At 36.2% G+C, this 24,898-nt stretch overlaps 1 protein-coding gene across 10 annotated transcripts in view; it reads right to left on the bottom strand.

Moving 5' to 3' along the window:
• Positions 1–1,522: 1,522 nt before the first annotated feature.
• Positions 1,523–24,898, bottom strand: part of trh (PAS domain-containing protein trachealess) — a 270,673-nt gene continuing 247,297 nt past the window's right edge. For 8 of the 10 annotated variants that reach the window (XM_074103417.1, XM_074103416.1, XM_074103421.1 and 5 more), the window contains 6 exons: positions 21,103–21,268; positions 15,869–15,993; positions 10,996–11,189; positions 9,844–9,953; positions 6,157–6,304; positions 1,523–4,449 (listed from right to left, as the gene is read on the bottom strand). In XM_074103417.1, the coding sequence (XP_073959518.1) occupies positions 3,255–4,449; positions 6,157–6,304; positions 9,844–9,953; positions 10,996–11,189; positions 15,869–15,993; positions 21,103–21,268 (1,938 nt within the window). In that variant the 3' untranslated portion in view covers positions 1,523–3,254. The remainder of the gene's footprint in view (positions 4,450–6,156; positions 6,305–9,843; positions 9,954–10,995; positions 11,190–15,868; positions 15,994–21,102; positions 21,269–24,898) is intronic. The other 2 variants (XM_074103420.1, XM_074103422.1) reach the window with 1 other exon arrangement.

Raw genomic sequence — 24,898 nt, 5'->3', positions numbered from 1 at the left:
GTAAAATCCTGAACATTTCGTGATTTGGTAACCTAAAATGTTTATAAAGCCTTCTTCTTTTCCTCCGCTCCTGGTACATTCGGTATCGCAGGGTTACGTCATAGTCGGCAGTATACTGCACAATGCAATACCGCCCAGCGTTCATATCACCCTGGTACATTCAACATAACAATGTTGCGTTACGTTTACTGAGATTGCATTATAAACCACCTTAAAACTCATGTTACCTTGGTACATTTGACACGAACAATGACGTGACAATTTATTATTTTATGAATGGGAGTATTATTCGAGCCGCTTTGTATTTATGGTGCCCTAGTACATCGTTATGAATGATGTCGCAGTAGAAAAATGAGGAAAAACGTCTAATTTTTCGATTTGAATAACAGCGATTTCCCTTGTAGTGTCTGTGAGAAAAAAAAAACATGGTGTGTAAGCACGTTTTCCACCGTTTTCATGAGTTTTTCGCTTTTTGCCTTATATCCAAACCACAGAATAAGTAAAAGAACCAACTTTTTTTTTGATAATACAAATTACTTATTCTTTGATAACACCAACCAACCTCTGGCTTCTTATGCGTCCTTAGTACTTCTGTACTAAACATGCAAATGCTCATTCAGTCTCCACGGAGACGAACACTGACTGAATGGAGCATTTGCATGTTTAGTAAACACGGGTGTTTTTTGGGCATCGATTAATCAAGACGAGGCAGCAGGGCTACTACGAAATTCGAAACTCGAAGTTCGTATCGTACCGTCCCTCTCGCTCTCGTGTTAAATAGTATAAGTGTCAGAGGGACCGCACGACACGGACTTCGATAATAAATAAAATATGGCATTGTTGGTAATTGGTGGTGATGTAGATAGTGGTTGATTTGTAACACGTCGTCTTACTTCCAAAATTTTTAAACCGTTACAATGTCATGCCAAAATCTGCTAGGCTACTACGAAACTCGAAGTTCGTATCGTACCGTCGCTTTCGCTCTCGTATTAAGTAGTATAAAAGCTTGTTTTGTAATTCTGTCATTTAAAATTGTTGCAAAACGAATTATCTGCCAAATAATATTCCTAACAACAGTTTTTCTATGAAGGAATAAAAATTGGAATGAACTGGTCACGAAACAAAATTCCATCTAAATTTTCCATGAAACGTTTTCGATGAAATGATATTCGATGTAAAGTTTGTCGGTAAAACAAGGGACACCCATGTGGTCTACCACCCTTAAGTGGATAATCGTTTGCATGTCACAAAAAACAATAATTCTAGTTCTGTCAACTTGAAAGTTCGACTTTAGCGACATAATGTACCTACTGTTTTTGGTGATCAATAAAGAATAATATTTGTATTGTATTGTATTGTATTGTATATATTGTTAGGTAGCCATCAAACTGCCCACTTGATAACTACATATTAGTAATTTGTGCTTGATAACGGGGTCTATATTTTCTGCTGCCACTGTTTGGAAATATGTTAGATGGGTAAATAATAAAGATTTTTTAAAAATCTTAATGATTTATTCAGAGAAATAAAATCCTCCATTTTTGTTCATGTTAAGATTAAAATAAAAAATAAAAATGTACATGAGAAGAGGCTTAAGTCGAGGTATAACTGAAAACAATCGAATCACAAGCCAAATTCATGTAAATTACAACTTTGATACAATATTACGATAATTATCTTAAATTACGATATATTAACGAAGCAGTATAAAAATCGAAAGAATAACTCTTGTCATTCGTATTGCACTGTTAATAATAGCATAAATATTACCAATTTTATTTATAACTGTTACATCTATTAATTAAATAATTATCTATTTTTTATTACAAAATAAGAAAATAACTATTTGGTTTCAAAAATCTGGAATGTGCTTGAGTATTAATCACTGATTGTCATGTCAATTTAATTAATTGTGATTATTTGTGATGGTTGAAGATAGAAGCGGTCTTTGCCCAGCAATATGACACTAACATGATATATAAAAAAAAATGTTTACATTTGCAGTCTCTTTCACATTAATTTAATTAGAAAAGGACATGTAATACTCCATCGATAAATTTTAGATATTGGATATTCTGCTTTTTTACACAGAAGGAAATTTAGGATTTTGCAAACCAAGCTTTGAATTTAATGCTACTTGCCAATAGATGACAGCACAACACATATAAGCTGCAATGTTGGTATACCCTCCGCCGCCTAACTTTGCCTAAAAGTTCATTGCCCCGACTAGTACCACAAAAACTATAAAGGTATAATTCCAATAATTGAATAGGCACTAGGCACTATTCGAACACAATCCGGGAGTAACGTAAAGACGTCGCATAAAAAATGTATCTCAGAAATGCGTCAAAACTGAGTATTAAGTAATTAACTTTTAGGCAGATTTATATGCCGCGTGGTATAGCTATGACTTTGTAATGGATTTTCAGCTAAACTATGCTAAAGTTTGCTGTTCAATTTTTAAATTTAGTATTGCTTTGTTTTTCCAATAATAATAAAACTTAAACGAAGATCTTAACGAAATTTGAGCACTGTCAAACGGAAAATACTAAACGCTTACCCTAAAATGATATAGTAAGTATAGGTAGTATGTACAATGAAATCTTATTTCGAATTAAAATAATATACAATGCTTAGAATCTAAAATGTACATTTAGAGTCGTACATTATCGCCTAAGTACAGTCGTTTAATTATGGTACAATAATTTACAGAAGCATTAACTAGACACTTAATTTAAAATGATATGCAATAAGCTATTTCGCTCTCAGATGTTCAATCCTAGCTAAGATCTCAAGAACCTTGTCGCTATGAGCTTCAGCTGTAAAAAGTACAGCGTTCGCTCTAAAATTAACAATGACAAAGTAACAAAACATCCTAAATTATTGGATTAAGAACTGTTTGGAATGTATCCTTAAATGCGTCGTAAAGTGCTCAGCACCTGTTTTTGGCACAATTTATCTTACATTTAGAGTATTACTTACTGGGGTCATTAAAAAAAAACTAGTCGAGCTTTGAGTATTAACCGAGTTCATTACCAATTTGACATTACAATATCCGTATACAATTTTGCGATGTTACAATTTAAATCTATTTACAGTCTGTCATGTATAAACAAACAACTTGCGGATTAAAGAGACAACTATAACAAAAAAAAAATTAAACTTAACAACCAATCAACAACCCACAATTTGAACAAACTATTGAACACAACTCAACCGCTTACAAAAGCTATACCCAACTATTGTCTATTTGGCTACGAACCGGACGAGTACCAATTCGTGTTAGGGGGGGCTGATTTGTCCGGTTGGTGGGCGTGGGCATGGGCAGAGTGGGCTTGCGGATGGTACAGATGGAAAGAGGAAGGAGGATGGAAGAACTGGGACTGATCCAGAGTCGATGTATAATCTAACGCGCCGGGGACCGCTGAATACGCCTGAGGTTTTAAAGGTAGCGGCGCTTCACCTAAATACGAGTGTCTCAATGCCTCGGAGTAAGCACTGTTGTCATAGGACAAAGCGTACTGCTGCTTGTCTCTAGGAGAAACAGAGCCAGGAGGGGTCATCGCTGAATGGTAGTCCGCGTACCCTCCATAAGCAAGCGACCCAATGTCCGTACCTTTATGACCTAGCTGTTCACCATAACCTGAACCTTCGCTTCCCGGAGGAGTAGGCAACGGTCCCGACTGACCATCACTTGAGTAATACCCCCCAGTTCTACCGTCTCCTAAGAAATTGCTTCGAATTACACTTTCTCTATTAGCGTATAATTGCCTTAGCAAAGCAGACGCCGGCGTCGAAGTATGGTTACCAGGAATCTGTCTGTTCAGATGGTTTATGTGGTGGTTTTGTGTTCCTATCCACTGTATCGTGGATTTCTGTTGCTGCTGTTTTAGCAACGCGTCCGTGGAAAAGTCAGTCGGCCTGTGGGAAATTTCCTTGCCATCTAAAGCTGGTAGATGCTTCGACATGGCGTTTTCTAGGTCTCTAACAGAAGTCGCGTCTGTAGATCCCTCAGGGATAGATAAGTTTGTTTTGTTCATGTCTCTTTCGGCTGGGGATATCGCTGCGCCAGGGTTCGATGAACTCTTCCGTCTATCCTCGTCTCTTTCATCATCGTCGCAGTCCGTATGTTTTCTCTTTTTCATTCTTCTGGCTGGCATGGGGGACGTTCTCTCTGGGTTAGTGTGGAGTGGTAACGGTTGGGAGTCGCTGAGTCTAGTGAGGTGCGTGACGTCCGAAGTTGGTCCAGGGGCTGTTGAAGCTGATTCCGCATTATTGGAGGCTTCGGTTCTCTCAGCGGGGTGCCTGGAAGGGGGCGGGGGGTTGCCAGAGTTGTCAGCGTCTGGTGGGCCGTTCTCGGGGTCTCCCGTAGTCTCTTCTCTTTTCACGCCCTGCACGCTTTCCTCCATTTGGCAGCAGTCCATGACAGTGTTAGGGTATTCGCGTCCGCTGTAAGTGAAAAATACATTAGTGTTCTATTGAAATCTGTATAACAATCACCAAAACGTGTGGACATCACAAGGTATATGGTTTTGAAGTCGAGGATGCCAAATTCAAATGAAATGACTTCACTAAAGAAATCCTTGGAAAAGCTTTCTAATTTAACCGCGAAAGGAAAATTAGTCATCGGTGAAGCAGCTGATGTGTCATCAGCAACTTGTCAATCAGAAGAGTGCAAAGACAAAGGGAATTACTCAGTTTCATTACGCAACCAAACATTTACATATTTAACTTGAAATTTGAACTTAAATTATTTTATGGGTCTTCCACCTGCATATTATTAATAATATCTGCCACAGCGCTGTTCATAAATATCTGACACGTCCTAATGGTCTCAGAAATAGAGTCGTATCAGATATTTTAAGCATCAGATCAGTTGCGTACTGCAAGTTAGTGTACAGCAAGTCAGGCATATTATTTTTTATCGGCTTCATTTTTGATATTCTCTGTGATATTTTCTAGACAGAAATTAGACAAATATGGCAATTGCTCCAACCGATCACTATCACGCGCAAAAGTTTGCAGGGCCCAGTTTCTCGAAGCATATTAGTCTAATATTAGTGTTTTGTTTTATTTTCTCATTCAATTTAAGAGACAAAACACTAGAGTTGTAAGCTTTAAAAAACTATCCTCAGGTAACACTCATTCGCACCCAAGCTTGACATGAAGCAGTATTCATTGACGACTATCATTACATCGACGTTTCGACCACATTACAGTGGCCGTCGTCACGAGTACACTGTGCTTAGCAGAGCGAGTCCTTCGAACTACCCGCACTGCATCACAAATAGTACCTGGACTCGTATCTCGAACTACCCGCACTAGAGTTATTATTACTCGTGTGCTTAGCGTGATACCTGTCCCGTTTATGATATTTATATGATGCTGGCACTTCACTCGGTATATTCACCGAAATATTTGCGTGTACAAAAGAGATGTACTTTCTCTTTCTAGCATGAGCGATCTTTATGTTTTTGAAATAATCATGTATGTTAGGAAGAACATATGTGATTTTCCCACTAACGTCGATAAGCCAAAGGCTACTAGAAACACAGGGAAGCTTAAAGTTCCATCTTACAGACTGGCTAAAACCAAAAAGTCTTTTCTGGGAAATTGCATACGTTTTTATAATAAAATTCCAAAAAATATTATAAATGAAACGGATACAAAATTCAGATCTATTGTCAAGAAGACATTAATATCTAAGGCGTATTATAAAATTAATGATTATACCATGGACAGGGATATTTGGAAATAATTCCGATTCGCATTAGCGATCCCTTCAAATAGCGAACCTACTGTGTTAAAAATAAAGTTGTGTTAAATACTTGTGATGTATACATTATCATTTAATAATATTGTAAATCTGTTTTAAAAAAAATATACACCTCGTTGAGTTTCTTGCCGGATTCTTCTCAACAGAGGTTTTTCAGAACCGGTGGTAGATATTTTTTGACATTCATAAGTGCTTGTTATAGCCTAAATTGAATAAAGATATTTTGACTTTGACTTTGACTTTGACTTTATGCCAATAGCGCAACACGAATTCACAACGCTAAGTAAAGTACCACCATGAGTAAAAATCACGAAAGTTTAAAACATTATAGCTATAATATAAGTCAGAAGTTACCTACTCCTGAAGCGTTGTAATCTTACCTGATGACATAATTCACACAAATGATGTTCTGTTCTTCAGCGTTCTTCGAGGAGCATACGACAGTAGCGCAGGTCTGCATCCAGGTGTAGCCGCCGAGCTTGTTCATCACCCGGTAATAGTGTGTTAACACTTGGCCCTTGTTTATTACTAGAACAAAGAAGATATTGGCTCAACGCGTGTTTATAAGGCTACGTGGTGCCGTCCCTTTTCAAAGTATCGTTTGAAAAAGAGACGGCGCGCTCAAACCGCATAGTGGGTACGGTACGTATCCTAAAACGCGCGACGACGCACGCTTAAAAAGAAGCACTGTGCAAAGGTACTTAGGCTTCCAGCAAACAGCATTAATTTTATAATGTTGATATTGTTATCAAAATGCTCAACCCATATCAGCGCGACCTTGAGTATTAGTGACGCAATTTTTAAATGCAATCGCATTATATTCAATCCGTCGAACAAAGCTAAAGGCATCGCGACACGTGTATTGTTGTACGTGATTCATTAAGGTTCGGCCGATTTTTGGTTAACTCCATGCATTGTGTATTGTGAGCTTTATAATTACGAATGCCTTTGGGCGCAGGCCAAGACAACGATTGATTGTCTTAACATCGTTTTGATTTTATGTTTTGACTGTCAAATTGTCCTATGTATGCGGTTTGGTGTTTCTTAATCCATTCATAACCATTGTTTTTGGGTGCGGTTTCATTTCGTTTTTTTTTGTGCATTGGGTAGTTTCCCGAGTAAAAAAACTGTACTCCTTAAGTCCGCCAGTAAGATTATCAAAAAAATATTGGACATAATTGTATTGGATTCTCTTTTGCCAATAAAAAAAATATGAAGATGAAGCTGGTCAAAGTTCGGGAGGGCCCGTGACCTAACACCTTGCTAAGAAGTGTCGTATAGCTTAATGTTACGCGGAACTTTAACTGGTTATATCCTAATCATGTTTTTGTTTAATAAACAAAAGAAAAAATGGGTACGTGGCCAATATTTTCTTATTATTTTTCAGAGAACTAAAGTCATCGACATAGCTTACCATATAAGCAAGCTGAAGTGGCCGGCCATTTCAGCAAAAGAACCGGTAACCGCTGGGGTGAACGAGTTCTTGAGTTGGAGACCGCGAATCGGCAAGCGTGGCGAGGGACGCCCTCAGACTAGGTGGAGCGATGATCTTCGCAAGGTGGCTGGCAAGAACTGGATAAGAGTGGCCGAGGATCGTGCTCAGTGGCGTGCAATTGGAGAGGCCTATGTCCAGCAGTGGACTAAGATAGGCCGATGATAATGACTTCCTTATAATCTTACTAACGGACTACTAACATTTCATAGGAAAACTAGCCTAGATATTGCAAAGGTTGTCAGAAAATATTTTAAAATTGAATGCGTCATTGTACAGGCGTTGGTCAAAAAACAAAAGGCACATTACTAAAAAATGACGGAAGTCTTCAACATTAATTTACAACCGAATAAAACTGTGATGGCCGCCATCAACAATCGAGCAACGTACATTGGTAACCAAATTACCCGCTTTCTAGCAAACAGACGGACTTTTATGGTAATAAAACAATTGGTATTCAGAGCCACATACGTCCACATCTGACCGGCATGTATACATGCGTATATACATACGTATTGTATGTTTTAAACGCTATCGTAAAGCTATCAACAGCTTAGGAGTTAGAGAAAAACCACGTTAAAATTGTTGACGTGATCGGGATTTAGAACGGCCATTTTGGTGTTATGGTCAAAATGGCGGCTAAACTAACAATAATCGAAATAATTTGGAATTTAATTAAACGTGACACTATAATCATGAAAGTAGCGAAGTACTCGTAAACTGAGAAGATCATTTTGGTATGTTTGACTTCACAACAAATTCGACAGAAACCATTATCTGTATTTCTAAAATAAACTAAAAACTTTGTGAAAGCATTTAAAAAATAATCGTATTTTAAATTGTATCGAAACATTATAAGCAAAACGTTCAGGCTTGTGCCCAGAAATAAGATCTATAAACACTGATTCAGTAGTAATAAATTTTAAAATAAATTCCACCTTTCATGTACGTAGTTAAACTTGAGGTTTATATTTTCAAAGACGTTAGCAAAAACAAAAGAAACCTAAATATATTCGCTTTGAGGTTCTACAGGATACCATAACCAAAACACAAGCAACAATAGCTATCTCAAAGGACATTAAGGCTGACGTTTCCCACGAAGGCTCGGAGAGAGGAAACCAAAATGCTGGCATAAAAATTATTATTCAAAACACAAACGACAAAGACAGCCGGCATATACCGTCCTAGCTAGACTCTACAACCAGCAACAAAAATATCAAGTAGACCTTATTTTTAAAGCTTTAAGAGTCATATAGATAGAGCTAAATATTTCTAAGCTGATAAAAAACTTGCGTCGTTCATTGTGCGTTCTGACGAAAGCGTCAAAAATGTAATAACCTCCGCATATGAGGGTAATATTACATTATTTGAATGCATATTTCCTCTTTACATAGAAATAGGCCATGTGACTGAAATAATAAAGCGAGGAGACTCAAATTACATTTCAGTGGGAGATAAAGACTAATGATATTTTTGACGTTACGCGTAGAATCACCCCCGAAAATCCTACACAAGCAAAATTCTGAATGTTTTCCATTCTTAACGATTTGGCACAAAATGTAAAGAATCCTACTTATTGATATTGAGAAACACAAATCCTAGTTACAAATTTTCTAACACGCGGGTCGTAAATTTTCCTGTTAACGCTACGCCTTGAGTGCCGTCTTGACATGGTTTTCTACCGTCCCTCCTGAATACGAAATGCGTTACAACACAAGGATTTCACCACATTATTGGGTCGATCGTTACGATTGGATTGATGAGGCAAGGTTAATGAATACAGGACTTATAGAGCCAAGGATGGTGTGTGGTCAACCGTTTTCTATTGAGTGCCTATTAAATTCTCTTTTAATATTAATTACTTCTTAATCCTCACTTCCTGATACCACAAAAATAAAAGTTTATTTTCCTAACATTTAATTCAAATCCCGAGTTAGATCACAAAATTTAAATTTGTGTCAAGCGGGAAACCCTTCTTAAAAGGAATAATGGCGTTGATAGAACAATATTCATTGTCATATGCGTAGAATTATTTTAAATTCTGTTTTATCTTAACGTACAGTTGACAGACATATTTGCCACGGAACGTAGACCGTATGAAATTCCAATATTTTGACGTACCTGCATCTAAAGTGACTGTGAATAACTAAAAACTGTTACAGTTTGTGTGTTGATTTTGCTATAATCTACGATTGCTCTAAACTGTTAATAATTTTGTACAATCATCAGCATTATAATATCTGCCACAGCGGAGCGTGCAATAATATCTGACACGTCCGATCGTTCCTAGAAATAGAATATATTTATGCACGCCTTGTTATGTCAGATAATGGTGCTGGTGACAGTACAATAGTACTTTATATGTGTTGTTATCCTTTCATCCCCATCATTATGGATTCCCATTGACAAAACTAATATTTTATTAGCCTGGAACCGCTGATGGTTTAAGTCCAATGCAGATTTAGGCCTCCAGCTTTTTATTCTTTTCATGAAGGAGTCTTAGCATGAGTACAAGATACTAGATTTTAAAAGACGCAAGAACCTGTAATCATGATAATTATTAATGTATACTTACAATCTACATGGCATTTCCTCAGCTTGTTAGCGTCCTCGCCGTGACAGAGTGCATACAGATTCTTTCCGGTCATCTCCTCTGCCGTGTATCCCAGCAGCTCGTTTACTCTGCTGAGTAAAATAAAACGATGTATCAAATCCTACATGAAATACATCATATTTATCATATGTTCCAATCGCTACATCACCAAAAATGGTAAAAACTCTAACCTATTTATCATATTCATTTTCTAAAAGTATATCGTTATTCAACTTCAACTTAGCCTTATTAACAAAATTTCCTCACCCATGGGAATTAAACCCTCTTTATACTATTTTGTCTACTATAAATTATAAATTTGAGTTTTCTAGGACTCATGGTTTGATGAATTAGACTGTCAGAAATCTCAAGCCTTTCTAAAATTCAAGATTCTTCATAAGATTTGAATACCAAAAGACAAGTCATCGATCTCAGGTTTTACAATGTTTTAGGGGTTATACTGATGATTCAGTCGGTGCGTAGGTAAGTGGTATTTTTTACACGTCTGTTTACCATGGTAGATCCACTTGATATGCTGTACTTGTTACATGATATAGATAAGTAACTGAACCACTAAACTGTTAATCGTAATACCAAATAAATAGCGGTTAAAACCACTGACGGAATTACCAATTTTGATCACAACTTATGATTCAAAGCCGGGAACAGTCGACCAGTTTCGGTATTTTTTTAAAACACATTTTTTGTGTTCTAAGACCCTGGGTACAAGGTTTTGCAGCCAAAACTAAGTAGTCCGACGATTCCCAAGTTATAATTTTAAGAGAAGAGAACTTAGAATTATACGGCTTAACGTTTAATTCTTATTTCTCTTCTAAGTAACTTTAATCAGAGTGCTCGTGATCGTCGTTTCAGGATAACCTTCACGGCGACTTTCTTGGAAAAATGGTGTGGTGGTTTCCTCTTGAATTGGATAGGGCCAGTGCAGGAGTCTAGAGTTCGTAGATGGCTAAAGAGAATGCTGCCGCCCACTCCCATATCAGGTCTATAGTCGCTTTTTACGACATCCAGAAGAAGAGATGATTCCATACTATTCTAAAACCGATTTGTAATCCGTCTGATTCTAGAATTTTCTATGACACTCGACCAGTTTCCATTTCCCTACTTTTCAAATACCTGGGCTCGCAGTGCGCGACGGTGAAGTCAAAGTTGATCCTGGTCACGAACATATCAGACTCCAGTCTGATCTCATGGACTGACGGTGGTGGTAGCGCGATGGCTAATGCCACCATCCCTAGCAGTGCTGGCGGTGACTTCCTGCTGTGGGAGAATGTGTACTGTGGGCGGAGACGGCAGAGGAGGAGGACTACCTGGAAAGAAGAGAAAGAGATGGTTAGAACTAACAACGAAGGAACTAAAATCTAATTCTGTAACCAAGCGACAAAGAGTTGTGTTACATCTCTTTTTTATATTGACAGCGCTTTCGAAAAGATCGTCATTGTAAAGGAAAATGCGCCAGATGAAATTTGACAGAAATTTTTCTTTTTCCAATTAATTGTAATCGTAATCGTAAATGAAGACCACGTTGTATTTTTACGGTTCCGTTCTCAAAGGGACCCTATTATTGAGACTGCACTGCCGGTCTGTCTGTCTGCCTGTCTGTCTGTCCGTCCGTCTGTCACAGGGCTCTATCTCTTGAGCCGTAATAGCTAGGCACTTGAAATTTTCACAGATTATGTATTACTGTGGCCGCTATAACAATAAATACTAAAAACAGAATAAAATCAATATTTTCGCCGTTTTTTGCTCGATATTAATAACGGCAACAGGTAGACGCTTGAACTTTAGACTTTACGATTTATTATTCTCAGAATATTTAGTTGTATAATCACTTTAAAAATAAATAATTAAATACAACAAACTTGTTTTTTTATCTTTTTTTTGCTAATGTCTAAATGTTGTATAGATAATGGAACGGAACCCTTCGTGCACGAGTCCGTCTCGCACTTGGCCATTTTTTTAAATATTATTTTTTTATATTTTTTATTATTAATTTAGTAAAATCCCGGAATTTCGATTCAACTACCGGATCTAATGATTTACATAATATGCGAAGCGAGTAGGTACTTTACAGGTTAACTTACTCTAACTAATATTATAAACGTGAAAGTTTGTTTGTTCGTTACTCTTTTACGCAAAAACTACTGAACGGATTTGCATGAAATTCGGCACACAGGTAATATATACCCTGGACTAACATAAATGCTACTTTTTATCCCGAAATAATGTATGGTTCCCGTGGGATCAAAAAAGTTTTATACTACATACTAATTCTGCGCGAGCGAAGCTGCGGGCAAAAGCTAGTCTAAAATATCTCGGCCATGTATTTACCAATATTTCTACGTTATTAGTTTATACACTTTACTCTTAATATCCTCTCAAATACCTCTCCTCTCACAAATACCTCTCTCAAAACTGAACAAAACTATTTCTCGTACCTACACGTAGTAATAACAAAGTTGTCTTAAACAAATTTCAGACTTTAAATTACTTCTACGGCATCTGTGGTGATAAAAACCTTGTTAAAACTTCTAGATGACTTTACTTGAGCCATCTAAAACATGTCGCAAGTTTTTAACAATTTTTTTATCATGGTGTGCATGCTGTCGTCGGTTATTTTATTTTCAACAATTATTTACAGAAAACAAAATCGTAACATTTTCTTTTATTAATCTTGTCGGTATGCAATGAAACAGTTAATAAAAATCCCACCAATAACTATTAGGTATAAATATACGGAAGTTTATATATATGCGTGCGCGTGTTTTTTACTCTACAGATTTTTTTCCAAGACGCAAATAAAGGTAAATAAAATCAAATACTTATATCGAAAATACAAACTGAGACATGGATGCACAGAAAAACCAGAAAAAAAGACCAGCACTGGGAATCGAACCCAGGTCCTCAGCAATCCGTGCTGCGTGCTATAACCCTTACACCACGAATTTTTCCTATGCATACATATCTCAGGTTGCTTATTTCTACTTTGCTACTTAAGCAGCAGCACTAGCGACATCTATGTGGCGTCCGACAGACGTCACACTTTTTCGGAACCAACCGCTCACCCAGACAAGAGATGTCGCTACTAAGCAATCAAATTATAATTGGTTTTTTGGAGTTTTTTGTCTCAGTTTGTATTTTCGATATGGTTTCACGGGATACCCGTAAAAGTAACAAATTTGGAGTTGAAATAAAAATTACAAAAAAAAGACTCCAAAAAACCAATCAAATACTTATAGTTAATCTCCCAACTTAAATTAAGTAAGTGTTAGCAAAATCTAAGCGAAATTTCCATCCTCAGGTGAATTCAGCAGTAAAGAGCGAACAACAGTGTCTATTAAGCCTTCTAATCTGCAACTTACATCCATAATTCGAGTTTATCGCAATCTTAATGGGACATACACCGCTTCGACAGCAATTATGGCGTTTATGGGTCCCGTAAGTGCCAAAGGCTAACATTTATTGAGGATTCCTAATTACTTTACTTGCGTCTGATTGTACAAGCCGATTAGAAATTGGTTCTGAACTGCCTTCTGTGGTAAGGGTTGTGGTGCTTCGTGTTAAAATGCCAGAAAATTTTGATAAAAAAATAATGCAATAGATTTTGGTAAGTACCTATATCTTATTTATTTCTGAAATGAATATGTATGATTTCTATTAACTTCTCAGTAGAAAAGTGCGCGAGTACCTACATTAAAAAAGTGAAGTCATTCTGCGAAAGTAAAATAACAGCCATCAAATGACATTTTCATTTTACAAAATTACCCCCTTTGTTGCCAAGAGGAAGCAGCCACAAAACGGTTATAAAATTTACACCCCGAAAACAATCTATTACAGAGTTTTATGTAGTAGGTAAGGAATTCGCGGACCGTTAGATATAATCGCATTTTATGGAGTAACACCGACTTAGAGCAAAAATTATGGTCCTAGTAGCGTGCCTTGCGGCACCCCCTCCCCAAGCAATAATTTTAACCAATAATATTTGTGATCTTGCTACGATAAAGTGGCCGTATTATTTCATTTATAGGAATAAACGGGGAAATAAAGTTGGCGCGGTCGTTAGGCGTGAGAAAATGGTCGGATTTCATAGATTTACTATGTTAAAAGCTTTCGACATTAAATCCAAATTTCAAAACTTATTTGTACCAGGTACTACTTTTTATTTTATAGAACAAGTAGCCATTACCTGCGACTCCGTCCGCGTAGAATTCGGTTTTCACTACACCGCGGCAACTATGGGATGTCCTTTTGCGGGACGCAAGCTATATGTATACCGAATTTGAAGTAACAAACAAACAAACAGACTTACAAACTTTCGCATTTATTATATTAGTGGGATTGACTTAACTAACAATTAGCACTACTAATTATGAGCTGACTAGGTCGACCATAGATGATACTAAGTGGGAATTAACGTTATTTATTTGAATATAAAAAAGGGTACATTAATTTCAATTAAAACTATTGCTCCATGTTAAGCTTACGAACATATTGGAAAACCTGTTTATCAATTCACGACTTAAAACTCAATCTGTAATCTTATTACTTAATTTTACTTAAGTACAACGAACGATTTATGGTTCTAGTTTCTTCTATTTATTAAAATAAAAGAACTACATACAAAAAAAATCTTTATGCAAAGGACGAGTACCCATCAAAAGTACCTATGTCATCTAAATACATGATTAGCAGTAATCAATAAAATCTACCGGCATCCTAGATCGCAAAAATAACATAAAAAATTTACCATGACATTTACCAGCTTACCGAGTTCCTGACGCCAAACTTCGCTTAACCTCATTAAGTAAATGATAGCTTACACACAATTATGCTAATTACAAATCTCACGAAATAATCTGTAAACAATCTTCCTGTTTCCTTCAAGATACCCACCCGCCAATTCCCACCCTCTCCTCTCGCCGGTTCTTCACGCCTCCCAACCTAGATCGAAAACGAAAATTCAGCATCTTCCTTTAAATTCTTGATAAGAAAAATACACAAATTCACGCTAATGACTCAAGTGAAATGTAAGATAAGGTTCCTCGTTTCCTTCATCTTTATCATCGAGTTCATAAATAATATTGATATCCTAAGGAATTATTAATTCAGTAGCGTACCGACTGAAGTACAAATAAAACGAAAAGGATGGTATGATTTGTTTGTTCATAACAAATTTGGTAATGACAAAATTATCTTTTTTATTTTATAAGATAAAAAGATAGGTCATTGTAGATACGTTGCCACCTGAAAGGGCTAAGATATAATTGCTACGGCATGTAGACTTTATTTAATAAGTCTAATGTAATTCACCATGAATCATTAAAAATTGTCGTAAGGGTGTCGGTCATTTCACCGACTGTCTTACTCTTTACCTGGGACCTCATCACCATCACAGCAGCGTATGAGTATTTTTGGTAAAATATTGTATAGATTTAGGCATTACCTTGCGTAATGCCTAAATAATGTTTAAAATAAAATAGATTAACTTGATTTGCTCCTCCGCAAAGTCGTGCGGTCAAGCTATGCAAATAGCTGCACCTGCGTTGAATATTTATAGTCGAGCAGTTAATTTTCCCGCTCTCCTTCTGCTTGGTTAGTAAAAATAAATAACTCAAATGCAACTAAACCCCACAATCAAAACCACTGCTACTATTAATAATACTCCAGACACGTGTGTAAAGGATGCCTCGGAGAGAGGTGTCCGGAGAATTTTGTATGAGTAGGGAAAATTAACTGTATGTTTACAAATATTCAATGCATGCACTTGCATAGCTTGACCGTTCTACTTTACGGAGGTGCAAAACAAGTTTATCTATTTTACTATTGGTAAAACTTTGTACAATGGCTGACATTATTTTGTTAATAATTGTAAACATTTTAGATAAGAGTATTTTTAGGGAAATGCAGATTTTCCTTTGTCCTATTCTCAAGTCAACCATCCTCTTCGTCTACTAATACTTCAGCTTTCACTTCTGTGTTAACTTCTTACCCGATATCCTGAGGACTTGAAGTGGCATCCTCGTTTTGTGAGGGTGCTCTTCATCCGTATGCAGAAAGCTCGGTCCATTCCTCGGTAGAGTCCACCACTGGCTGCTAAACTCATTATCGCCGACACTGTTGACAAATGGACAGAGGATTAAGAAGTGTATGTTGATGACATGTTTTTCTAAAGATTATATTGGTAGTGAAGAACACATAGTCTCGCAAAACAGTGTTAAGTTAATATGTGTATCTATGTGGTATTGTAGCTACTGAGTGATTGGACTCATTTCGATGATATTTAATATGGAAAGCTAACTGAAATTTAACTGCAATTGTATTTGGAGGAGTTTCATGAAATTTTCGGTTATTATCTTTTGTGAGTTGTAATTTATAAAGCAATGTGCCATTATTTATTTGTTCATTATAATTATAGCGTAGGGAAATTAAAATAATGGATTAACAAGAAGCCGATGAAAACAATCCAAGGCTTAACCAACACTTAAATTACACTATTAGCAAGATATAAAAATTAATGCTAAAGATCGTCGAGCAGTAACATAAATCAAAAATATATTGTCAACAATTTTATTTGTCCCATAAGTACCTACCTAAAAGGTACGGTGAAAAAAGTAAACTAGCTCAATCGCATTCATCTTTAAACATAGAAATAAGCGAATACAGTACCTAATAGTAGAATATCTTAACACAGAATCCTTGAATTGGAATGGCGATTTCAATTAGTATATTTATCTACCTTATCTGATTGACGGATGGTTCCACTTAATTTGTTCTACGACGTAACCGTTTCACCATTTAATTGATTTCCAAAGCTTTACCTAAGATTCCAAAAGTTTACCACCAAAACTCCTAACGTTTTTTGGACAACCCGATCGATCATAGCTATATTTAACCAATAGAAACTGATCAGTGATCTATTTCCAGTAGTTTTTTCTTGCAAACTAATCACAAATCGAAAGCGCAAAAAGCAACCGCTTAATCTAAAGTTACAACCGAGGAATTCCTCATTTTACCGGACAATGTGTCGCGGGCGCGAAAACGTCGTAAGTGCTAAATGGATTGCTTAAGGATTTGACATACTAAAGGCGTTTTAAAATAGGTACAGTCAAGAAGTGAAAAAGTTTTCTCTAGTAATTAGTTTCACCTGTAATCGTAATAGATTCATGATGAATAACCGGGTTTCAAAGTAATCAGTCGTTCTTTATTGACAACTACGGAATCCCCAAAAATTACATCGCAGTCTTCATGCAAAAAGTAAAGACGACCTAAGGCAGGCAGCTATTTCCGTTAACGTTTGAGGATAGCCATTAAACACGGAAAGGCTGCCTGTCTCCGCCTGGGAACTATGCCGTCGACGGTCATTTTTAAAGATATCTATTTTTTGTTTTTAATCAATAATTTAGTTGTTCTGTAGGTAAATGTTTTGTTTCATGCTTAGTTTATATACCTATGATATTATGACATTAAAGCAATTTCATTAATTTCCCCATGCAAAATCACAGTCATGTCTCCAGACTTAAAATATTGGGATTTCGCACACCTACTTATATAGTAATATATCCTGTCCGCTCTATTTTCCACATTTTTGGTATTACGTTTTCTTTACTCTGGCCATTGGTCACTTTTTGAAGTGTCCAGTAATTTCTATGCAATAATTGTTTTTCTCTTCGATAATAGGCATTGCCAAGTTTTAGTTATAAAAATAAATAAAAATAGTTTTAATGGTGAACACGATATTTGTACCGTATTCTGTTGGTGCTTCTATGCATTCTGTGTGACGTTCTCCTAATGTTTCGTTGTTGCTAAGTAGTTGAATCACCTTTGTACCAAATACGTAACGATATAGCGTGACTCAATACAGAACAATTGTCAATTCGCGACCTTGCGGTTAGCAGGTGTCACATTGCGTGTCCAAAAAACGTTGCACTTTTGTATAGAACCTGTGATTATTTTTTCTAGCTTTTTAACAACTGACTATAATCCTTTCAGATTATTTATATATAACTGTTGTTGGATCAAAATTGATGATGTGCATTTCGAAACTTGGCCATATTGGACAAGTGTATGTGATGCAATAACGTGCTCAATTAGATATATTTGTTACGGGTTGTAGACCGTGGTTATCTTTAATAAGCTCCCAATATTGTACTGTATTGTAAAACTCTTTATTGCACATAAAAACACATGAAATTAACAGAAAACAGAATAAAAAGATGTACCAGGGCGATATTTCAACGCAGTTGCATGCATCATGATCATAAAGATGAAGAGTTTGTTGATTGTTGAAGGGGCTGCGGAGATGTTAAGGCTATAAGCATCTACATGTAGACGGTAAGTATAACTTTGGGAAGTCATTAAAAGGTCACGGCCTAAATCTCTTATCAAATACATCTAATGATTTAAGTCTTCTCAGAACATCCCAATTCACTAAATTCTTTATAATCTACCTAACTTTACACACCTCCTCTTTATCTAATTTCTCTGCAGTTAAAGTTTTCAATCAGCAAACGATCCAAAGATTCAATTCGTCGATTTAATCAAAATATTTTTAAATTATCTCCTCAATCCCAAGTTTAGAAACCTCAACAGCATCACGGTCATCAGCTGACAATACTGACAACCAAATCCGTGGTACCACGTTTCACCACGGCCGTCTCTTGACAATGCCTGCTGTCACATCATTCGTTCCTGATTGATTTTTTCACCCTTTTCTCAACCTTTTTACGAACACATCTAGTAAATTGAAAGCCCTTCATGTTAGGAAATTAGAAGGCTTAAAAAATCAACGGGAGTTTTTTGAGGTTGGTAAAAATGGGTCGTTTAGTTACGGGCTTTTTTATTTTACTGATACTGATTGTAATTGGCAGATTGGTTTAATTATGAGGTTAATGATTTTTATAATATCCGTAGACATTCAAGAGTTCATACTATTTCTAAACGTAGTCCAAAAACACAGAGATAAAATGTCATTCATTTCAAAGTTTTAACCAAATCCCCGATCGGATACTCGTAGCAAATATAAGAATTTGTACCCGTTCCATCACTCTCTATCCAGTCAGATGTCCGTGATACTCTGTAGAATCAAATAATATAAACAGAGATGGCACCATGATTATTTATCATATAACAGCATCAGGTACCTACTGAACAGAGTTATGAAACAGGGAGCAAAGGTAAAGAGGGTATCGATGTGCCCTAAACTTTACTATTACTTCCTACATCTAAAGAGAACCTAATTTAAGGCACAATTTCAATGACTTTATCATAGAAACCATAAGAAAAGCCGTTTTTTCTGGGAGATATGATACGGCAAAAAGTGCGTGGCCGCTGAGGCGAAGCAGTAGGAGTTATTGTAGAAATTATTCCGTTCCACTTTTTGCTTATCTGTGGTTTTAATTGAAGTGGGCAACTTAAGATTTAAGAAATCGAATCAAATATACAAATTTAAGTTTTAAACACATAGAACTTAATTTAAGAACGATGCATCCGTTCTTACCTACCTAACGTGATCGGTAAGATAGATAATATAGATAGTTTTGTTAGAAAAAGGAATCGGCAATCTGTGATAGATCTTTGCATTGAGTAGGGTAGCATACTACAGTAAATTAACAATTTTTCAATTGTAAACTGATAATAAGAGTTACGCAAAGATACAGACGTTAAGATAATATCTGCATGACTTTTTGAACTTTTGAGCATGACTGGTTAAGCAAAGTTTATATTCGCGTCGAAATATAGGGCGCTCGTTAAAGGTAATGAATTACACTCTACATTCACCTAAGTACCTAATAAATATAATAAATATTGTAATCACTAAAAACTGTTAAAGCAAATGTCACGCCTAACAGGTTAGTGCAAGTCACAAATACCGATGAACTGACGAAGAAAATCCCCGTAAAAATAATTATCAATTTCTTTATATTCTCCAATCAATAGTTGGGTAAGTAGCAGATTGGAAGAAGAAAAAATATAAATAGAACTAATTATTGAGAAGTATCAACTTGCAAACAAAAAAATTGTGCGTATGATCGAGACGATAAGAAAAAAAAACGACAAATTTAGAAAGTTTGACAGATTCCCTTAGGAACGAAATGCGTACAACGCAGAATCAATTTTCTCCCATAACGGTAAGAAAAATTAATCATGGCGCGATATAGACACCCCATAGACCATTTCATGAGGCGTCAACATCCGTGAAGATAATTCAATTTAAAGTGTACTATACTTATTATTAATACCATTCAACGATTCGACATAGTGTAAGGAGTTATAGGAGCTTTACCGTCGTCGTGTCGACGAACTCAAAAATAAAGAATCGGTAATTGAATTTTGAAACGTTTGGAAAAAACGACCGTTTTACACGGATTTGGACCTCTCGTATAACGGTGATACTTTCTTTGTTGGGCTGCTTAAGCTTTTTGTAGTGAAAGAAAAAAATCTTTATAAAGTAGACTTTCATCTGAATTAAGTACATATCGTACAGTTTTTGCAAGAAAATTGACAGAAAATTATTGTGACCAATTAAAGCTACACAATTCACCTACATCTAAATCTAATGAAATGAATGATTATTGAGTCAAATGAAATAGTTCCTTATGTGACCATTTTTGCAATGCGATCTCAGTTGTGGCGAGGCGAATAACCAAAACTGTAAAATTTCTGTTCGCTTTCCTTTGCCGCATGGGTCGTATAATGCTTGTTATGGGAAGACCATGATTACCTTTTACCCATGATTCATTCAAAGTATCTAAATATAATATACAAGTCACGGCATACTTACATACTCCCAAGGGACCTATTTATTAGGGTTATTAGTCGGGTTATTAAGATGCAGAATTGTTCTGTCCGGCCCCAGCTCGACCTTCGAGACTTCGAAAGTCAACATCACTAACTGTTACCTATATGACTTACCACAAGGAAGGCTTGTGAGTCCACCTGGGCTATTCTCTTTGTTACCTGACGCAGCCCTAAATCTTGGTGCATTCGTACGCAAAGACAACCCGTTGTTTCATTTAATATCATTGTTATTCGTCTGGCTGTGTACGCCCCGCAAGTGACTACTCTAGCTGCTATTGTGCAACGTATCATTAGGGTTGTAAATCCTTCTACGAACGCTCCGCAAGTAGCTACCCTAGTTAGTTCCTATTGTTCGACTTATCATCGGCCTTGTTAGTCATTTCGCAAACGCCCCGCTTGTGACTACCCTAGCTACTGTTAACTTACCATCAGGGTTGTTAGTTCCGTGCTGGCTGCCCTCTTCGCTGCCTGACGCAGGGCTGTTCAGTCCAGCCCCCGACCGACCCGCGAGGGACAACCCCAGCTGCTCTGCGATCTCAGCGTGATCAGCTTGGTGGATGTAGTCGAATATACTGCTGCCCGTCATTTCTACCTGCCAAGAGATCAGACATTAATATACCTACTTAATATAAATGTAACTTCGAGTGGTAAAATAATAGTCTTTATGAAATAGAAACGCTGGTAACTTGCGATCACAAGTAAGATCAATAAACGAGTCCTGTTGTAACAAAACAATTTCTTCTAATTAATTGATACCTATATTTCAAAGATGCACTCGGATTAAATACCTAATGAGGGTTCTACCCTGGTACATGACATGAATCAGCTTATTCGACTGCACATCTATATTATCATAATTATCATAACAATTTGTAGTCTATAGTAGAATCAGCCAAATTCAGGAGTTGTCAAATGCCATATTATTACATTGACACAATTAATTATTAACTCAATAATTTTTCATGCCATTATAGATTTTAAAAATAAATTGTAATCAACTTTGTTTTTTTTTCGAATGTATTTTTTTTAAAACGCGATAGCTAATTAAGCAAGATTTCCACCAAGATGAATCGATAACGTTACAGTGCCGGCCGTAAACTTCAACTCCTGCGCATGTAGCCACCTGCTATGCGATGCAGATAACATTTCATTCATAACTCTACACGTGACGACTGTTCATAGTTAACCTTTGTCTCCGATTTATTTACTAGAAGCGAGCGCAAGATTAAGTTCTTGTTTACATTATTACAGTAAAATCGTTCCAGTGGTATGACACTGCGGTGCTCAATCGATGTCTTTATATCTTTTTTTTATAAAATAGAATGTATTTATTGACAAACTATGTTCAAAAGATTACATAATATTACAATTCCAAACGTTACCCCATTAGGGCGTACGTACAATATTTATATAATAAATAATAAATAAATATCACGGGACAATTCCCACCAATTGACCTAGTCCCAAAGTAAGCTTAGCAAAGCTTGTGTTATGGGTAAATATAATTATATAGATAGATACATACTTAAGTACATATTAAACACCCAAGATCCGAGAACAAACATTCGTATTTTTCATACAATACAATACAATTACTCTTTATTGTACACCAGAAATAGTGAGCGATACAGAAAACAGGTACACAGAGAAAATTACAAGGTAAACAATAGGCGGCCTTATCGCTTAAGAGCGATCTCTTCCAGGCAACCTTTTTACAGAAAGAAGGAAGGACTAGTTTACAGCAGGCGGTGCATCAACAGTAGATCAGAAAAACCCAACCTACACCTACCTATAGGTTCCTAGAACCAACTCTATAGTAAATAAAAGTAAAAAATATATATCTTTGTTTCAGAATATGTAAGATTCCATAAAATAGTTACTATTCTTTATTACATCTACGTGTTAGTGCATATGCTGTGATAATTAATTAATGATATTGTTTTAAAACATAATAAAGTAATAACTAGCACGATATTTAACAATGAAATCAAAATTCACAGTCAAATAAAATAAAATTACTAACTACTAAAAAGAACTATATATTTTTACAACATTATTCATTACCTACCATCAAATTCAAAAAAATCTTTTGAATTGTAGAACACATTCTCTATCAGCCAGTTTTTTTCATTTGTATCAGTACTCCAGTCACCTAACACCTTCGCTCTAAGTAAAATCAACATTAATTCAAATACCTAAGCATTTTTATGCATTAAAAATTAGGTCAGGTAATTAGCGAATATATTCTTCAATAATCCACCAAAATTTATCACCGAGACAGTAAAATTTTATAAAAAATAATCTTTAATAATTCTGTAAAAATCTTAATTTATTAGTTTAATTTATGTTCTTTGTAACACATGTAAAATCCACTTATTTTTTTAAAGAAACTTAAAAACAGGCTTCATATTTTGAAAATTAAAAATTAGTTACGATAGTGGCTTATAAGGTAAGTATAGTTAAGGTTTAATTAAGTGTGTCTGTTTAGCGTACCTGGAGACTCTTTGTACTTATTTTTGGTGCTAATTTTATATCGGTTTAACAAAATACATAATTTACAATGATTCTTTTGTTAATATGTGATAATATGTCTTGATAATATAATATGTGACTTAAAAAATATTTTTTTTATTTTTCTCCTAATACAAATTAGACGTATACGAAATAATCACTTAAGTGGTTTTTTTTTTAAATTTCCTGTTAGATATATTGGTGGATTCAGCTTACGGGTCTCAAAACTGAATTATTCAAACATATTTTGACAGTACATTTACTGATAACATTTTAGCTCAAAAAAAATACCTACTCGTATTTTAAGGTAATTTTTTTTTACCATCTTCCGGAACCAAATTTTGGTGGATTCGAAAATATAGGTTCTTAAAATTACACGTAAAGCCGCATACAAAAAAATTAGCCTTATATAGAATTTTCCAAAAAAACTGTAGAGTGACCAGGCTACTGAACTGATTGCCTTCCAGAGTTTTAAGTTGGACGGGGAGGTTATTAAATACATTTATTGCGCTTATATGTAATTTTTTTATAAATTCTGGTTTTCACCCGTTATCATTAGCATCATCAATCCAGCCTATATACGTCCCACTGCTGGTCACATTATATACCCCTCATAATAAGAAGGCATGTCATTTTAATTAAGGAAGTTAACCAATATCCAAATGCAACTTTCACAGACTTTCCAGTATGCAAATACTCATATAAATAAACTTATCAAATATTGTGGGACCATATTACCGATTCAAGTGGTGTGTATCCGCAGTGCGTCTGCGCATGTGAATGGTGTAACAATGGTGGTCGTTTCTGGGAAAGGTCTTGGGGACTTTATGAGTATGGTCGATAAATTTGTCGACGGTTCGCGTTTATGGTCGAGTTGTGACGTGGATGGTCTGATAAGAGCATTGTGTTTAGTTCTAACGTTGCGTCTCTTTTGTTAGTCGAAGTTGTCAATTCATAACATTTCATCAACATGTGAAATGACAACATCGATGAATTCCGAAAAACTCAAAAATCCGGACTGGCACCCACGACCCTCTGCATGAGAGACCATAGATAGATCAACCTACTATAGGCATCCGTAGACTTCTAGTTGCTATGGTTGGTGCATCCCGCATCCTTCGCGGCCCTGTGGCTTTAATCAGATCCCATCCATCTCCATCTCGTTGGTGGACGTCCTACGCTGCGCTTGCCGATCCGCGGTCTCCATTCGAGAACTTTTTGGCCCCAATGGCCATCTGTTCTCCGTCCTATATGGCCCTTTAACGAGCTAATTCGCTTGGCTAATGTCGGTGACCCTCGTTCTTCTACGTATCTTATTCCTGATCCGATCCCGTACAGAAACCAGCATAGCACACACACATATATTGTGTATGTTTCTGTTTGCATGTGTGTTCTTAGTAAGAAGAATTTCAGTGAAAATAATAGTGAAATAGAAATGCCAATCAATGCGAACTGAAACATTTTTGCTGCCTCACTGTTTTATACATGTACCAACTTGGCTTTCAGTAAGCAACACTTCAATCCTTTGACCTTACGAACGCCCAAAAGGCTGGCCCGAGACATCCCAGGGGCTATCGCTTCCTAATTTATTCCACGGAAACAAAAAAGCAGCACGTAAATAATCTACAGTCGCAAAAAATTCCATTTCCATCTATAAAAAGGAAAATACGATTTCCCATCGCCAGCTTCATCACCGAAAAACCCGACAGAA

Source organism: Choristoneura fumiferana, chromosome 20 (genome assembly GCF_025370935.1).
Source record: "Choristoneura fumiferana chromosome 20, NRCan_CFum_1, whole genome shotgun sequence".
In the NCBI taxonomy this organism is placed as follows: domain Eukaryota; kingdom Metazoa; phylum Arthropoda; class Insecta; order Lepidoptera; family Tortricidae; genus Choristoneura; species Choristoneura fumiferana.
Note: the sequence above shows the minus strand (reverse complement) of the source record. Positions and strands in the feature narration are given on the sequence as shown.